Source organism: Phalacrocorax carbo, chromosome 8 (genome assembly GCF_963921805.1).
Source record: "Phalacrocorax carbo chromosome 8, bPhaCar2.1, whole genome shotgun sequence".
NCBI classification, from domain to species: Eukaryota; Metazoa; Chordata; class Aves; order Suliformes; family Phalacrocoracidae; genus Phalacrocorax; species Phalacrocorax carbo.
In genome coordinates, this window is record NC_087520.1 from 11468321 (window position 1) to 11486958 (window position 18638).

Sequence of the window (18638 nt, forward strand, 5' to 3'; positions counted from 1 at the left end):
ATTCTGTGATCTGAAAACCAAATCATTTTTATGCCCATCAACATTAGTAATTAATATCCTGCTAGACAACACTTCACAAACACACTGACGTTAAATCTTCAGAATCACTTGTGCAAACCCATATAAAGTGTGGTTACGCAATAAAAAATAAGGTTATCTGCTTGCTCAGCATATCTACTCACTTGGACACACTGATATGCTCACAGAATTTAATATATTAACTTTTGGTTATACTTGAATATTCTTCAGAATGACATAGCTAAGGGGCAATGAAGCAAATCTCATTCCTTCTTGTGCGTTACTACCATTTAAAACACTTTTCATGTAGCTGCAAATCTACTGATAACTAAACAGAACTGAACTCTGCTAGAGATAGTCCATATAACCTAGAGAACGCAGCTCAACATTGCCAGCTCTCAAGCACTGGCAGTTAGAGCCATTTTTTCACTAGAAGACTTTTAGTTGTGAGTACTGGCAGCAAGAACCTGCAGTAAGTGAGCAGATGCTGCTTTTACCTTATGACTTTTCAGAGTAGAAGCACATTTTAAGCAACACCTTTCAGTGGCACCATCTGAGAATTTTGGCAGTGTTGTGGAAGGAGATGTGCAGATTGATGCTGAATCTCTCGAAGCCCTCCTTGGCATTTCATCCAATAACTTCCTCCATGAGACTGAACTGGCCCTGCAACTACTTAGGGTCAGTATGCCCCATTTCAGTTTCAAAACACCTCTCTGCAAAATGCCTCTTGCACAAGCAGAAGAACTAGCTGGAGTAAATTTATGTAGCAGGATGCTTTATGGAAAAAATAGATGCCTAAAGTTGCCAGCAAGATCCTAAAAGTGAACATTCTCTAGGGACAACATTAAAGCAAACCCAACTGGAATGAGAAATCAAATTGCAACATACAGATTTTCCTTACGGAGTGACTACAGAGTCTGACATTTCCACCCACACAGAGCAGCTCAGTGACTGGCAATAAGACAAAGCCGCAATATGAGCAACATGAGACCCCACAGGGATAAACAATATATTTCTTCCATCAACAAAAATATATGCCACTTTTTATTCTTTTAATAAGACTCGCACCATATATTATTTTCTATTTCCTGTTAAACAAGTTAGGGCAGAATTACTGTTTTCATTATCAGTTTACACTGAAGATTATTGGCTGTCATTAAGAGGCATAATATTTGTAATAGGGCTTGGGTCTAACTGTTCACTGTATTGTAAATTCCGCAACTTGTAAACAAAATATCAGTCACAGAATAGTTCAGTCTCTACCCACTTCAAGCCTGAACATATAAATCAATTTCTCTTCAATGTTAAACTACCTTAATTGCTCTTTGATCGATTAAATTCTTATGCTCAGCTCTCTTCATAACATATATTTCCTGCACATTTTGCATTTTTTCCCTAAATTATATCTGTTTTCATATATTGAAAAACTGGGATCAGGCTTTCAATGAAACTATTTGAAAACATGTGAGCAGGCAGTAGCAATTACCAAGAAGAGAAAAAACAACACTTGAAGGCATAAAGTGAGGAGAAAGTCTCAGGAAGTCAGACTAGTCACAGTAGTCAAGGAAGGGCAATCCTAGGAGGAACATCAGACACCTCAGACTTCTACCAAAAGATCAGGTTTGTTTCTCAAACATTCATGTTAATTCCTTGCAAAATCAGTCTAATACAACATTGAAAACCAGTACAGAAGTTCAGGAGACAGTTTAGGCCAAACCCAGCCCCGATCTGGGTCCTGTGACTTAACAAATATATACAGTCAGAATCCAGATCTGTTTTCCTGGAGAAAACACCATGATGTGGATGGAAAGCAGCATTGAGACAGAGCACATCATCACGGCAAGGAATCTTATCACAACCTCAAGCTAAACCCAAAATATGGGACTATTAGCACTAAAATCTTCCCTGAGTGAACTGCAGACCTGTAGAGGTTATAAAAGGACAAGTCATTGTTCCCTACTCATGCTCCAAACTGCTCTTCACTGCTCATCCTCCTCCTCTGTTGATTTGCTTAGTCTAGGATGACAGTCAAGCAAGGAGGGCATTTCTGTTCTTTTCCTTGGGAGATCACTCCACAAATTAGCACCACAGTCAAGATTTTTACTTTATACATAGTTAAAGGCATTTAAAGTACCAAGGGATGTAAAAAGTGATCAAGTACATTCTAGGTTGGGGTTAACTACTTGTAGTCATTGCTGTGGAGAAGCTCATCCATTATACAGAATTACATCGGTGCTGCTGACTTCCTGCACAACCACATTAGGAACAAGAAAATAAGCATACAGCAGAACAGGGGAAAAAAAGCCATGTTAGTTTATTATTAATTTCAAAATACAAGTGATTACAAAGATTCTGGAAGAGAGGGAGCACTTGTTAGTGCACATCTCTCTTAATCTGCTGCCATTCCTTGTCTATGCAGGAATGCCTGGTGTGCAATAAATTTCACACATTCACAGCATGAATGTATTCTTGTCATGATCTCTGGGAGACTACACAAATCAGACATGTTCACAAGCAGGCCAGCAACATCCACAGTTCAGCTGAACCACTTGGATGAGACACACATGGGTTCACAATTTAGAGGAAGAAGAAGAGAGCGTCTCGTTAATGTGCCCCATACATACAGCACAGAAGACATAATATAGCCTGTTCTAAGAGGTGCCGCAGTCAATGGGAAGTGAAAGTACTCAGCATCTTCCAGGAGGTATTCAGCCTCTCTCTGGATCAAGGCATACCCCCTTTTTCCCTTGGGGCCTCCATAACTTCTGTTTCTAATAAAATACAACTGCAACTACATGCATTGATTTTTCACTAGCTACTAGGCAGGCAGAAACTTTCAAACGTGAATTTTTCTCCATCAGGTCGGATGGCCACAATGCTGTCACTAACAAGTGAGCAACTTCCTGTGAATATTTATCAAAAATTCACTGTGGCCTTAATATGCTTCAATAAGTTTTGCTCTTTTCCTCATAAAGTAACCTTCCACTTAAGCAATAGGTTGCCCTTCTACTTCAATTTGCTGGAAAGCCTATAATGTTAAACTAATCAAAGTATAGCTGCTCTGTTTTTATGCGAATTCCTATCATCACAGTTATGTAAGTGCTTATGCAATGAAAATATCCATAATACACAAACCTGCCTGTGTCACTGAGAATTACTTGCAAGAGCTATAAATCACAGTGGCATCCTGTTTTGTTTTATATTTAAAGACCTACTGCACACATAAAATGTCACATACGCCCAAAATTTGCTTTCAGTCCCTTCCCCCCCCAAAAAATCCAGAATTGAACGGCCTACTGAAGGCTATTCTTTAGTCAGAGTCCATGCAAAATTGTATTAGAAGCTTTGAAGTTAAAACACGAACATTGACTACCAGAGAAGGCCCTAAAGACAAAGACATTTACTGGATGTAAATGTTCAGTGAAGACAAAGATCACCTTAAACTTTCTCAAAACCTGACCATGTTATAAACTCCACATCCTGTTTCAAGTTTTGCTTAAGAGCTGAAATCTTTTCATGGAAGGAATCAGCAATGAAATGTGATTAACCCTGGTGATGGAGTACATCGTAATGGCCAAGTTATGATAACCTCACAGGCCATGGGCCTGCAGAACCTCTGCTGTTAGGACAGAGGAATGTGATTCATCACAACAACAGAGCAGATGGGGCATGAGCAGAAGAGCTGCCCGGCAAGCCAAGCCTCCAGTTTGCAGGAAATGGGATTTTATCTGAATTGGTGGCTTTGGTCCAATTCAAGCAGGAAACAAACTCTTTTGAAAATGCCCACAAACTAGAAATTCCCAGAAAGGTCACTTTGGTAACATCAAAACACTTCCAAAACACAATTCCCATGTTCCCAAGCCTGCAGCTGATCAGTGACATAGTCTCTGGCAATAGCAGCAACATCTCTGAATGCCAGCTCCGCGCAGTAACTGTGGGAGCTCCCAAGATCCTCTAGCTCTGGTGCAGCCTTGATGCTGAGGACTACCCCGGGAAGCCTTGCCAAAGTCACAGCTCCATGTCAGGGAGTGCAGGCGCTCTGGCAGTCCTGCTTCAGCCAAGCCTCTTACTACTTCCAGATACGGAAATCAAAGTGGAGCTCAAGCTCCCAGGATTTTCTTGCTTTTTGCTTTAAGCAGGTTGGAAGCAGTAGCCCAAGACCACAGCTGGAGTTTCAAGCCCCCACATCCTGGACAGTCCTCGGTGCCATTGGACAGACTACTCCAAGTCAGAGGCGGCTGCAATTTCTGGGCTGACCTGCCAAGAAGTGCTCCAGGAACCAGGGAGCTCAATTTGGCAAGAACTCACTGAATGGGATAACTTCAATAAAACATGTCAGCCGCAGCAGATACGCTATTTCCAGCTAAAATCTGTTTTACCAATAAATCTCTAACTAGCATGGAATAGCAATATAAAAATCAAAGGCCTTACTCTCCATTGCTTACCTTCATATAGAGTCATTTGTATTTATGAAAATACGGTACAAAAGAACACTTATTCAGACCAACTTTAAGATCTTGAGACAAGTGGCTGACGCTATTATTTACGGATAACAAGAATTCAGCAGCAATGCCTTCAGTTACTCTGTGTGCCCTGGCTGCTCCCTTCCATCTCTATACCACAAGGTACCTCCTCAGATCTCTTGAAAACTGTTCATAGGGTTGAGATGAAAATTTTTTTAACTTTTAGAATAAGCTAGAGTTTTTGTTTTCTGTAGAAAGGTAACTCACATACTGAGAACAAAGCAAAGCAAAGACAAAGCGTGACCTCTGTATTTGCACATCTGCTTTGGTTCACACTCCAAGTGAGATTTGTTATTAAAAACTTCAGGTAACTGATATGCATTTTGAAGAATGTGAAAGAACAACACTGCTTCCCAGGAACCACAGCAGGATAGTATGACACTTGCTTTTGGTTCTGCAGTGATGATTAAGGACTTCAGAGGAAGATCCGTTGTTTTCTGAATCTCAAGTATATGATCTAGTGCCCTGAGGTTCTCATATATTTCTGACTCCTTTTAACAAAGAGGGTTTAAATAGTTTTTCCTGCATAAATCAACCCTTTTTTCCTTCTCGTTGAAGATGTTACTTGGATCATTTAAGTATATTTTAATGTAACACAACAATGACTTTCTCTGCTGCAGTTTATACTTAAATGGTCATTAAAAAAAAAAACAGAATGCCTTACTACAGGGGTCTGAGTGGATGGTGATGATGTATGTGTCTGCTGGTCTGGTTTATGTATCTTATCATAGAATTGTTAAGGTTGGAAAAGACCTTTAAGATCATCAAGTCCAACCGCTAACCTATCGCTGCCAAGTTCACCACTAAACCATATCCTCAAGCACCACATCTACCATTCTTTTAAATACCTCCAGGGATGGAGACTCCACCACCTCCCTGGGCAGCCTGTTCAAATGCCTGACAACCCTTTCGGTGAAGAAGTTTTTCCTAATATCCAACCTAAACTTCCCCTGGTGCAGCTTCAGGCCATTTCCTCTCGTCCTATCGCTTGTTACTAGGGAGAAGAGACCGACCCCCACCTCGCTACAACCTCCTCTCAGGTAGTTGTAGAGAGCGATAAGGTCTCCCCTCAGCCTCCTCTTCTCCAGGCTAAACAACCCCAACTCCCTCAGCCGCTCCTCATAAGACTTGTTCTCCAGACCCTTCACCAGCTTCGTTGCCCTTCTCTGGACACGCTCCAGCACCTCAACATCCTTCTTGTACTGAGGGGCCCAAAACTGAACACAGTATTTGAGGTGCGGCCTCACCAGTGCAGAGTACAGGGGCACTATCACCTCCCTGCTCCTGCTGGCCACACTATTCCTGATACAAGCCAGGATGCCATCGGCCTTCTTGGCCACCTGGGCACACTGCTGGCTCATGTTCAGCCGGCTGTCAACCAACACCCCCAGGTCCTTTTCCTCCAGGCAGCTCTCCAGCCACTCCTCCCCAAGCCTGTAGCATTGCATGGGGTTGTTGTGACCCAAGTGCAGGACCTGGCACTTAGCCTTGTTGAATCTCATACCGTTGGCTCCAGCCCAACAATCCAGCCTGTCCAGGTCCCTCTGTAGGGCCTTCCTGCCCTCCAGCAGATTGACACTTCCACCCAGCTTGGTGTCATCTGCAAACTTACTGAGGGAGCACTCAATCCCCTCATCCAGATCGTCAGTGAAGATATTAAACAGGACCGGCCCCAACACTGAGCCCTGGGGGACACCACTCGTGACTGGCCGCCAACCAGATTTGACTCCATTCACCACAACTCTCTGGGCTTGGCCGTCCAGCCAGTTTTTAACCCAGTGCAGAGTGCACTTGTCCAAGCCGTGAGCAGCCAGCTTCTCCAGGAGAATGCTGTGGGAGACATTGTCAAAGGCCTTACTTAAGTCCAAGTAGACAATGTCTACAGCCTTCCCCTCATCCACTAAGTGGGTCACCTTATCATAGAAGGAGACCAGGTTAGTGAGGCAGGACCTCCCTTTCATAAACCCATGCTGGCTGAGCCCGATCCCCTGGGTGTCCCGCATGTGCTGTGTAATGGTATTCAAGATGATCTGCTCCATGACCTTTCCTGGCACTGAGGTCAGGCTGACAGGCCTGTAGTTGCCCAGATCCTCCTTCTGACCCTTCTTGTAGAGGGGCGTCACATTCACTAGTTTCCAGTCATCTGGGACCTGGTTGACCAGGACTGCTGATAAATGATGGACAGTGGCTTGGTGAGCTCCTCTGCCAGCTCCCTCAGTATCCTTGGGTGGATCCCATCCAGCCCCATGGACTTGTGAACATCTAGGTGAAGGAGCCGGTCAGTGACTGCCACCTCTTCAACAACTGGGACTTCATCTTGAGCTATGTTTTTCTCCAGATGCTTTTTTCAGCAGCTTAACTGCTCTGACTATCCTTGTTCACAACAGTACCTTTGAAATCTGGTCCCTACATTAATAACCCAAATTTCATAACCCAAAGAGTTAGAAATTGAACCTAAATCAGCATATATCTTTTTGCCCCACTGCATTAGCTGTTCTGGCCCAAAGTGATTTGAAATGTAAGATTCATTTCAAAGAACTGCCAACTGAAATTTCTTTTGTATTAGTAGATCCCAACCAAACAACTCTATCATCAGCACAACAGAGTTTCTGGGGAAGGGGCTTCTGGCCGTTACTTGCAGTTTCACACACCTTGCAGGTTGAGAATCATTGCTGCTCACCAGTCCCCGCTCTGGACACGAACTGCGTTCGGGAGTGAGCTGGAAGTTAAGCGAAGCTGTGTTGGACAAGGGCTAAGACAAATAGGCAAGAAGACAGATTTGCTGGGGTTAATAAGGAAGGCAGTAGTTCTTTCTTCCTCTTGATTAGCAGGATGTTAACAAATATAAAGCCATATGGCAAAGTCAATGCTGCATAGGCCCTCCCACTCAAATCACACCTAGATGAAAACGGAGCAGCACAGCACGTAAGTCCAGGCTACTCTGTGTCCTCACAAAATCTAGCAAAGCCACTGAAGCTGGGCAATGCTGGGGCTAGACTATCACACCTCACTGGTCCCTGAACACACGAAGAGGAAGCTACCATCCCTCCATCACCACATGTGTACCAAGAAAAGATAAAGTCTCTTTTATAGGGTCTGAGTCTTCCCTTGCCCCTTGTGGTCATTTACCCATATGAAGTGGCTGCAGCATGCAGGTAAAACACTACCAGAGAGCCCTGGCAGCTCCTGAAAATCAATCTGTACAGACTTTTCAGATTGTAAGACGTGTAAGGATAGGGATGATCTAGCGCCATTTTTATCTTTTATAATTTCTTCCTTTAGCATAGTCCCACAGACAAAGGTCTATATTTAGCCAAAGAATCTTAATAAATTGGCTGAATTTCATTCAGAGATTTAGGTTAGTGCATCTCATCTATCCTGAAAACGTAGCAATTATGCACCTGTAAGAAAAGCTTTGTTTCCAGGGCTCCTTAAGTCTGTGCCAGGAAAGGTACCAATTGCAGCTGTAGTTCACAAGAAAAGAAAAATTAGAGCAACAACTCTATGATTTACAATCCAGGATTATAAACTAAATACTCTTAATGCAAATGTTTCATTGATAGAACTGTGTGAACAGGGAGATAGTTTCCCTTAGTACAAAAAAAAAAAAAGAAAAAAGAAAAAAGTGTGACTCCAAACATGTATTTTGAAAATACCGAAGAACTATGACATTTTTGCTCTGCCAGAAAAATGATCACATCTTGATAGAATACTTTGCCTTCTCACTTCCTTTTCCAAGCTGAAATGTCAACTATTTTAAGTAAAATCAGAATATTACTCAACCACAAATCAGAAAAGAACCCTGATGCCAGAGCTGTCATCAAAAAAGCACATTCCATTTATATACTTACAGTTTTATTAAGAAAACAGAGATTAAACCCTTCCAAATGCTTTGCTGCTTAATGACACAATCAGTAGCATGTTACTAAAGCTCAACACTCTGACATTCCAGTCATTATCTCTGCAAACACTAAAACATGATGCAATGAGAAAACAATCCTTTTATTGAAACCAAGGATGTCTAATTGTGACAGGTGAATATTTTATCTACAGAGGTGAAATCCATGTAAATACTATTTTTATACAGTCTTCATGTTCCATTTACACAATTTGCTAGTTTAAAAGGGTTTGTCGATCAAGAGTTCAAGTATGAAACGGCAAAACAGAAGAAAATTATATTGTGTTACTGAAGTCAGCTAGATAAACAGTACCTTCTGATTATGATGATATCATAATGTGCTTCACAATGAACAGTAAGACAGAAAACATTCACCTGGTTTCATATGCAAAATACTTGCTGAGATTCATATATCAATGGATGAATGAACAGAAGGGTAATTGTGTATTATTTTAATACAGTAAAGTCAAAATTATTCAAATCAGTAAGAAAAAAAAGCATTTCTTTATATCTTGTGTGGAGTTCTGCCTTACTGAATTTGTGTTTGTTTATGATTCTGACAAGCTACGAAAAAAGAGATACGAAGGCAGAGTCAATGCTAAATGTGTATCTCTATTCTTTTGCAAGCAAACTGTCACAATATTATACTCATTAAAAAGCTTTTGAAAACTAATAGCTAAGTGAAACACTAGACTTAATGACTTGCAATAAATATCTTACAACAGAGCTATTTAAACCACTGTAAAACGAACCTCTTAAACAGCAGAAGCACATGCACAAAACACAGAGAACCTGTGTTCACTGAAATCACTCGCAGTCTTGCCACCAGCTTCAGTAAGAACTAGATCAAAATAAAAATTTTCACTACTTTCATATTTCTTTTTGGGTTGAATCTTCCTTTATTTTCTTGCTATACCCAGCCAAAGATGGATTCCTCCTAGAGAAAAAAGATGACAGAAGCGGTGCATTCCCTTTAATATAAAAAAGTCAGATATGAAGTGTGACAAATAAAGATTCTGTTCATATTCTTCAGATTTTACTTTAGACCATCACAGAAGGATTTAGTCCAATAAAAAGGCAAATTCCACCTCCCAGCCTTGGCAATGCACACAGCCCTTCCTGCTGAGGACAGAGCTATTCTGCTCCCCAAACATGACTGAAATCTTCAAAAACTTTTCAGCCCAATGCCAGTAATACTTAATCATATAACCAGTACTTGTTAATAACACTAAACAATATCAGTGCATCTTTTTGCTATTATTATTTCATTTATTTTAGCATTTAAGCTTGCTTGGTAATTAATGGACTACATACATACCCTGTCCAGGTAGGATGCCTCACTCTGTGAACTTTGGTTCATATCATTGCCTGTGGGAGAATATTATGTGGAGGCATATCATCATCATTTTCAGTCACACTGAATCTAATCTCAATTGCAGCATTCCAAGGATTAAATAGGTAGCATTAGAATGCAAGTAGATTTTTGTTCTCTCAAAAAAAACTATTTATAGAGGCAATAAAATGCAGCATTAATTTTTTTAGCTTTATTAATCTAGTAAAAGATTAAAATGAACGCAGTTTATTCAGATTTGTTGATCCATATCTAAACGTCTGCTACAGTTATTCCATTTGCTGCTTGTTTAATGAAAAATTCAGATGAATAAAAGAATTATCTCTTTGATTTGATGTTGTGCAAAATCTGCTAATTGGAAAGAAGATATTAGAATTGATAGTTTTCACCTACATAGAGCTTAATAGTAGATTCTCAGTTAAAGCTCCTGAAAAATTATGTACAATTACAATTAAGGATAGAGTAAGTGTTGGGATGGGGCAGAGGTTGGGTGGGTCGGTTGGGTTGGGGTTTTGGGATTGGTTTTTTTTTCTTTAAGTCACTGGAAATTCTATATAAAGATAATGTTCATCCTCCAGATGATAAAAAGAAATGAGTAACTGAAAAGGGAATGAGCCCTGTCCATAAATTCAGGCTTGACAAAGCAGCACATTGCATATCCATAACAGAAAAGCAGGTTAGCAGCCATTATGTTGAGATGGTAAATTCACCTAGAAGATCTTTTGTACCAGCAGAATTCTTGGCTTTTTTACAATAACTTGAAATTTTGGAGGCAATCATATATTAAAGATTTTTCTTTGTCTCTTGTTTTCCTTTTTCTTACAAGTAAGCAAACAAGAACCCTGGAAAGCTTATTTTTTTCTTCAGTGACTGCTAAGTTCTACATATACATTAATAGCTATGCACAAAAACTTCTGCAATGACCTAAGCTGCAGGAGAAAGTACGTGGAAGCTGCTAGATCAAAACCTTTAGATTAGGTAGAGAAGCACAGTGCTACAACGGCTTCTGCAACAGGTGTTATAGAGGAAAAAGTCCTGTGAAAGACACACACCCCCTCCTGGCTAGCAGGAACAGATGAGTTCAGGAGGAAGGGTACCCATGCCTGACCCTGTGGCATTCTTATATTTCACAGGTGCTCATTTATAGACATGAGTCAGATATAGTGTTACAGTTGCAAATAATTACTCTCATTACCGCAAAAAAAGAGAGCAACAATATGGATGAACTATGCACCATATAGAGAAGTAGGTAGCATTTTAATTGATGCCAAAGGTAAGATAATAAGGATTATCAGAGCCAGGAAACATCTTCCATATGAGGAGAGATTTAGTAGACTGGAAACTCTCAGCTTGAGAGAGAGAGAACTAAATGGAAATATGACAGAGGCCAATGGAATCATGATTGGTATAAAGAACATAAATAGCACATAATTATTACCCAGCATCTCATAATCAGGAATTGGTTTTAAAGCAAACAAAAGAAGTGCTTTTCCACATAATGCAGAATATTTGCAGAATAATTGTGGAATATGTTGTTGCAGCATATTGTGGAATTTCTTCTACCATTCCAGTAACATCCACTGTAGGTTGCAGGGGGCATTCACTGGGGTAGAGAGATTTCTGTTTTTAATGAGACTTGCACTTCTTTTGTTCTCATGAAGAATAACTTTAAGGGAGTATTTTCTTGTCATGCATGTGGAAATCTAATCAGTATGCAACGTACAACATTTTACAAAAATAAGATACTGGCAACAATGGACATACATCTTGGTATATGCCCTAACATACCTACATGTGGAAAACTATCAACGCAACGGTAAATTAAGCAGAGGCGTTGCAGTGAATATGCCATTTTTTTAATTTGCCTGGTAACTCTTCACAGATTAGTATATTCTTTTTCCTAAAAACTCATCAGACTGTGAGGCCAGAGATTCCAATTACATTTGGAAGCATACGCTGTATTATCTTAAATTGTGCAGCAACTACAATGACTCTAATTGAAGTCGTCTCAATTCAGAACACCAGTTTTAATTCCTGAGTCAATTTCCAGTAACAAAATAGCTGTATTCAGGGCACAGTGTGAGAACACGTTTGATGGTTATGTTAAATTGCGTTACAGCTAACTTTGGGGAGCATCTAATTTATTTATTGTCCGTATGAAACCAACCACTATTTTCCTATGTGAAAAAATAAATTATTATTCATACAAGTACTGGCTTAGACCCATCTGTGAATAAGAGTTTAATTACATATTTCACGTGTTCGGAAAAACTTGCAAAATATTTTATGTTCATGTCTTTAATGTTAGACTGCAGCAAACACTTCTGCCATCCTTCCTCCAAATTAATACATATAAGACCCTCAATGAAACACAAGGGTTTTTCAAATATGGCTAGAAGTGTCTAAAGTATGCAGTGAGCTCCTTAATCTGTAAGCTGTAATACCTACTACCCAAAACAAACAGCTGAATGGGCCTTAAACCTAGGGATCTTAACTCAAAGCACTTGCATTAACAACTTGTTTTCTCTAGTGAAATAAAACATTATCAGTCCATTGCCTACCTCCTCCATTAAACTGACTGCAAGTCAAGAGTCGACTTCTGAACTTTTCATTTTCTTTTTGCATTTTTGAAATTACTTTCCAGACCTTAAGCCAGACTTTGGACTGAAAGATAAAATTGAACTTTCTCAGTGAACCATATAAAAAGTTCGCATTAAAACATCTATAGGGCACAACTTTGAATTCTTCAGCATGACTATGAAGTCCAACTGGTTTTTTGCCGAGGATTGCGAAGGGGGAGATGTGGAAGAAGGGTATAGATGTGGGATATACTGGAAGAATCACCTCTATTAAAAAGGTCAAAACCCATAAATTACTCCACAATTTTCTACATGAGATATCCTCCTCCTTTCTTTCCTAGAACTCTTGTTTATCCAGGACTTGTGAAGTGCCCTTCTAGATAAGAGGAGCTTATGAAAACATGTGTAAAGCCATTAAACTCTCTTCAAAGCTTCAAAGTCATACAAAAGGGTGGGGCGGGGGGGGGGGGGGGGGGGAAGACGGCTTATTTTTCCAGGAGCAAATATTTTCCTGTGCAATCCCTCAACAGCAGCAAAATTCAGACCTTGTGCTCAGATTTCAAAATAGCAATGGCCTTGCCTATTTCATATCAAATCCATATTAATCTGTTTTATAGATGTTGATGACCTTTATTTTAGAGGCATAAAGCTCTGTCTATAGCAGGCACATTTCAAACTTGGGATTGAAAATATTAAATTGGAACTGTTGACAAAGGCATTCAGAGAGGCAGCCTAACAAATATAAATGGCTGTTAACATGCTAACATTATGACTTTTGCTGGACCCCATCCGTGAAACTAGTTTAAATCTAAAGATAAATCCTTTCTCATGAACATTTATTGGTAAAACATAATACATATTCCTCATTCCTTTGAAGACTACTTAATATACTAGAAAAGCAATATTACTGTACTTTAGTCGCTGTTCCTCTGAAGTCAGTAGCATTTTGCTGGTTTTAAATCAAGTATTTGTGACATTACTATATTATAGTCTAGCTGTACTTCACACATTACAAAATATCATAATGAGTTACTGTTTTAATAAATGCACCTTTTAAAATTTCAAGCATTTGTTGAACTACTGAACAAGAACAGAAACACATTTGTGAAACAGAAACAATTTCATATTGCTACTGGTATAATGTTAATACCTCTGATTCTGTCCTTCGCTTATTTGTAACCTGTGGGATTTCTTTGCTGAAAACAGAAGAGGAAGAGGAGCTGCAGAGCTTTTCCCTGCCAGGTTTCACCCAGTAAGGTGTGCGGCACCTTGGCCCCAATCCAGCAAAGCATTTCAGTACGGGCTTAAAGTCAACAGCATGCTTTCATTTTTCAAGGTGAGCACATGCTTAAGTGCTTTACTGAATGAGAGCCAGAATTTTAAAGCCTCCAGAGAGTGAAAATAAACCATTTTTCTTTTCTGTAAGTAAGTTTTTCAGTAACAGACTACCAATTCAATCTTTTAATCTCCCTCATGCTCTCACATAGACTATATAGAACAAGCAGGAAGCAATTTTCTCAAATAAAAAGGCAGCTAATTCAGCTCTCATATTTTATACCTTTTGCTTCTTTCGTTTAATTGGTTTATCAACATTTCTTGAAGGGAAGGGAAAGTCAAAGGTGTCAGCCTTATCCTTTCGAAGGTGACCTAGGAAGAGAGTTTAGAAAGCATATTCTGAATATTTAAAATATATTCCTAAGGAAGCTTAGATTCCCCATCTTCCAGAGGGATACTTATTTCTGGTCCCAGTAGGTTACAGGATATCAGTCTTCACATCGTGCTGACTATCATCTTGCTTATTTTCTCCATTATAACCATGATGCATGTGGGTGTCTCACAAACTCCACAAAACGACTTTCAAAACTGTACAGAAACCAAAAATGAAGACAACAGGCTTCTGGGCAATACAACTAGCTTTTAATGCCCTCTTTTTTCCCCTTCCTATGGCATCTACTAGAAATCTGTCAGAGTTCAAAGAGGAAATGGTGCATAGACTGAGGCAAGGAACCAAAAAAAAACCTCATCACCTCTGCTGGCACTAAAAAACAGAAGCAAAGGCAGTTTGATCTTGTAGACTCAAGACTAGTAGCTTCAAGGAGGAAGGACTCAGGTGAGTTCCCAGTGGGGTGAGTTCGGTGGCTTTCCAAGGAGCTGCTGGACAGGCATGGCATGGCATGGCATGAGCTAAGCAAAAGGGTGACCCATGTGGGGATGCTGAATGTGGTCACAGCCACAGGCTCATCCCCTGCCACAGCAGGGCTGCAGACAAACCAGCATCCTCTGTGCCACCACAGCCCCACCACCAGATACCCAAGGCAGCCACAATGCAGGAGCAAGACTTTGAATTACCAACAGTCACAGGCAGCCTCCAAGCCACAGGCTGGCGTCACTTAGATAATAATCCAGCAGAACTGGTGCTTTTTATTACAGACTAGTGTAACATTTCACTTTGTCATCTTTAGAAAAACAGCTTTTTGGAGGAAAAAGAATACAAGAAAATGAAAACATCTCAAAAGCAACAAGTTAGACCACCCTGTGTCACCCATCATTTCCAGCTCACACCCCAGCTTCTTCTCCAGAAGCCAGGTCATGTTCTCCATTTTCACTCCATTTCATCTTGTGCAGCACAGCTATGTTTCATAACAGATCACAACGAGTGGAAAACTGCTTGATAGTTTTTGCTTGCCTTTTTTAAAAAAAAACACCCACACCCATGCCCATCCCAACTTTCTGTGGTCCGAGCCACGCAGAAAGACAGTTAAGAAATATCTTCGGGCTGTCACAGCAACGAGGGAGCCAGCAGCACAGTGGCACACTGGTTAGGTGGGAATCTCCTGAGAAGAGGCAGGAAGGACCCAGAAGTTCTGTGTGTAATGGAGCAGCCCTGTTGGACATAGCTTATTTCTGGCCTTATTGATATCACAGAAAGGGATGGGGAAGATGGCACTGCAGGCAGCCCCCTCACCTTACGGGATGGAGACACTGTAGCTCAACAGTGTAAGAGTTTGGGGCAAGAATATAAATTTTTTCACTCATCTAAGTTTAACACAGTGTTCCACCTCCTGCCTAACTACCCAGTCCAACTGTACTGGGCACATTAACAAATTGTACTGCATTCACCGCTCAGCACGCACAGTCTGATTGCAAGGGAAGACCCTGGCGGGACAGTATCAACAATGCACCACAGGGAACAGTCTCCCACCAGAAGAGGAGGACATGGCAGGAGCTCAGCCGTGTGCTCTCCCAAATCCAGGCACACAGAGGTCCCCAGGGCTCAACGACACATACCGTGACAGCAGCTGACAGGCTTTGCCATGCCACGGCTCCCCACCACCTGCACCCTGCCGCCAGCAGCGGGCGGCCCAGGGCCGGCCTTGTCTCCTGGCGCCGGGGCAGGCCTCAGCCCCCCAGCCTCCCCCGTGGGGCTCGGCTGGGAAAGCAGGGGCCCGGCGCAGCCTGCCTCAGCCTGTCGACAGCCCCTGCCATAGCGGATGACAGAGCCGCAGCGGTGTGAGCCGAAGCTGTTGACATAAACGACTTGCACATGAGGCCTCCCCTTGCTGCCACCAGGCTCCATCTGCGGTGGGGCAGGACAGCAGTGAGGCCCCTCTGAGGAGAGACGGGGGCTTGGGGGCAGGTGTCCCAGCCACCGCACTGCGGGGCACAGGGCACCAGTGGCCCGTCCTCAGGGCAGGCATGGTGTGAGGGGACCCGCAGAGCACCCGTCCTGCCTCATCCTGTCTGATTGCCATTGTCCCGTGTCAGTGTCCCAGCTGGATGTTGAAAAAGGCAGAAATAACTGCTTTCTGAGCAGGAAGGAACAGTGAGCTTAGTGCAGAATAGTAGCAGGCCTTGTACCCTCCCCCCCGTCACACAGAGTTGTAACCTGCTCCACAAGGTCACTTTTGACGAGCATTAGTTAGGGTTTAGCACAAAGTATGCTACCTGAAGTCATATATTGATATATTTCGGCAAGTTATCAATAAAGTGATATACAGGACTCCAGTCTGAAGGCAGCAATGACTTGTCCGTCTCTGCTGCAATATACAGATGAGAAACAAGCGACATCTCTTTGATGCAGTTCCTGCATTGATATAATGAATTTTCATAGCGGTGTACTCCAAACAGCTTACCTGCCAGTGCACGTGTGGGTGGCTCCAGCTGCCTGGTGAGCAACATTTATGAAACATTAGTTTAAATACCTGTTGTCATTTTGTCCCTCAAGCAGCAGCAGGCATACATGCGCATTGTGTGACAGCAAGGGGACACCCATTGCAGTCGGGAGTCCTTCCCATGAAGGTGCTCGAAAGAGACGTGCCCCACTGCAGCAGTGGGTTTATGAGATGTGGCAAGCAACAAGAGGGATTTCTCAAACCACTTAAGAGCACAAGTCCCATTGATTTTTGCTTTGGCACTGAAATACTGCTCCATATTATTTCCCAGAGTTTCAGCACACTTCGCTATTCAGAGGAGGGAAAGCATTACGAATTGGAAAGAAAATCTACAGAAAGACTTTTAAAATTTGTTTTAGCAGCACCAGCAACATGAATAGTGCTGACAATTTGTCGCCCTTGCGAATGGATCTGAAAAGACCACGAAGCAAACCGGCGTCTTTCCCCAGCCTTCAGAGGAGGCTGAAAGGCCTCAGGGTCTCCAGGGCGGCGGTCGCCCTGTCCCCTCGGCAGGGCAGGGTGCTGTGCAGACGGACCCCACGAGGTGGCAGCCTTACCTACGGAACAAGCCTGTGTCCCTGCTCCTGCAGCGACCTGACGTGAGGACGGGGAGTCCAGGGCAAGGAAAAACCCACAGCGCTCTTCTGCGAAGTATTCCAGGATTTCCAGCTATTTTATACACTGTTAGAAAAAGGCATTTTGTCTGTGCAGTTGAAAAAGAGGAAAACGACTTCCACTGGTACAGCCTGACAGTTTGCTAGAGTAATTTGTTATTTCCCAATGATAAAAGGGCATCCACACTTCAGGCTCCGAAGTGTACAGGCTAAAAAGGAGGTCACAGATATGACACAACCACAAGTCAGTAGCCTTGAGATCACCTGTGATCTCCAAAAACAAAAAAACCCATGCCAAACACCAGGGTCTCCCTCCTCCCCTGCAAAGACCTGAGCTAACAAATTGGCCTAGTGAGGTAGCAGCCAGCGAGTTCAATTTGGGAGTATTAAGCCCAGAGAGAGGCAACCAAATAGCTTCATTAAAAACTGATCCTGGGGTGCAAAATTTGCCATGTCCATTAATCACAAAGCCCTGGCAAAGAAAGCACTCCTTTTGCTGAAATACGTAAGGCTCAGTGCACACCACAAAATAACCCTGAACACATGTCCATAAACCCAAACAGCACCCATTTTCATTCCATGACTGTCTCTGCACCATGCATGACCACTTGCTGCTGTATCTTCCTGACCAGGAGGTTCCCTTTGCCAAGTGGCAGGCTGCTCCCTTCCTATGGCCCTGTCAGGGCACCAGGGGTGCCAAATAAGTGGTTTTCTCAGTGTCTGTATTTACGGAATATGCTCATACAAATACACATGCCTTGCATGGCACACTTTGTTCACTTTTCCCAAAAACACATTGCCAGGCTTTGATTCCAAATGCAAATCCAGCTCAGATCCCTCTTAGGATCTATTACTACTGACAAAAATCAATGCCACCTAAAATCTATAAGCAATCTGCAGAACTGGAAAATTCAGCTATTTTAGCTGCACGCTGTTCATCATCATCCTTTCCACATGTGGGAATTGACTATCAGCTAGCCACTATCTCTGTATATGTCACTTTGGACAAACATCTCAGTTTTTCACATCTTCAACTGTCTAGTTAAAAATAGACCAGATTCTAGCTTTCAGTCTGCACCTTGTCGTGCCATTTGTTTTGTATTCAAATGTCAGCTTCTCCAGCTCAGAACTTGCATTGTTCCCCAAATTCTATTGTTTCAGTTTTCTTCCATCAGGTATGCATCATCATCTAGTAACCTTGACTATCGTTTTAAAATAAGCTAGGTTTTGGTGGAAGCAGGTCTACATCTTGTGCCAAGGAGAAAGAAGGAAGGAGCCAATGGAACGCTGCTGCATGCACATTTAGTGATTCCCTCATTCCCTAGTCATTCCCTGCAAAAAGGAAACTCCTTCTGTTGTTGATTTGTTTTTCTGTAAGGATTCTTTGCAATGGAGTTAAACGAAGTACTCACATGACTCAATATAATTCAGGCAAGGCAGATTGCTTATTAAGTATTACATTATCTTGATCAACTGCAAATTG

At 41.9% G+C, this 18638-nt stretch overlaps 1 protein-coding gene across 1 annotated transcript; it reads right to left on the minus strand.

Annotated features, from left to right (window-relative positions):
• Positions 1 to 7856: 7856 nt before the first annotated feature.
• Positions 7857 to 15946, minus strand: C8H5orf47 (chromosome 8 C5orf47 homolog). The gene is made up of 5 exons (XM_064458152.1): positions 15658 to 15946; positions 13928 to 14016; positions 12352 to 12454; positions 9758 to 9807; positions 7857 to 9376 (listed from the first exon to the last, which is right to left on the minus strand). Exons 1-5 carry the CDS (start codon positions 15944 to 15946, stop codon positions 9350 to 9352), a joined length of 558 nt encoding a protein of 185 aa, XP_064314222.1. The 3' UTR covers positions 7857 to 9349.
• Between the last annotated feature and the right edge of the window lie 2692 nt (positions 15947 to 18638).

What these genes read in the sequence shown, in the direction of transcription:
- C8H5orf47 (XM_064458152.1), bottom strand. Translation starts at nt 15,946, where the DNA reads ATGGAGCCTGGTGGCAGCAAGGGGAGGCCTCATGTGCAAGTCGTTTAT. An exon ending in GCCTGTCAGCTGCTGTCACG is followed by an intron (nt 14,017 to 15,657) that starts GTATGTGTCGTT and finishes CTCTCTTCCTAG; the next exon opens with GTCACCTTCGAAAGGATAAG. An exon ending in CAGTCAGTTTAATGGAGGAG is followed by an intron (nt 9,808 to 12,351) that starts GTAGGCAATGGA and finishes ATTCTCCCACAG; the next exon opens with GCAATGATATGAACCAAAGT.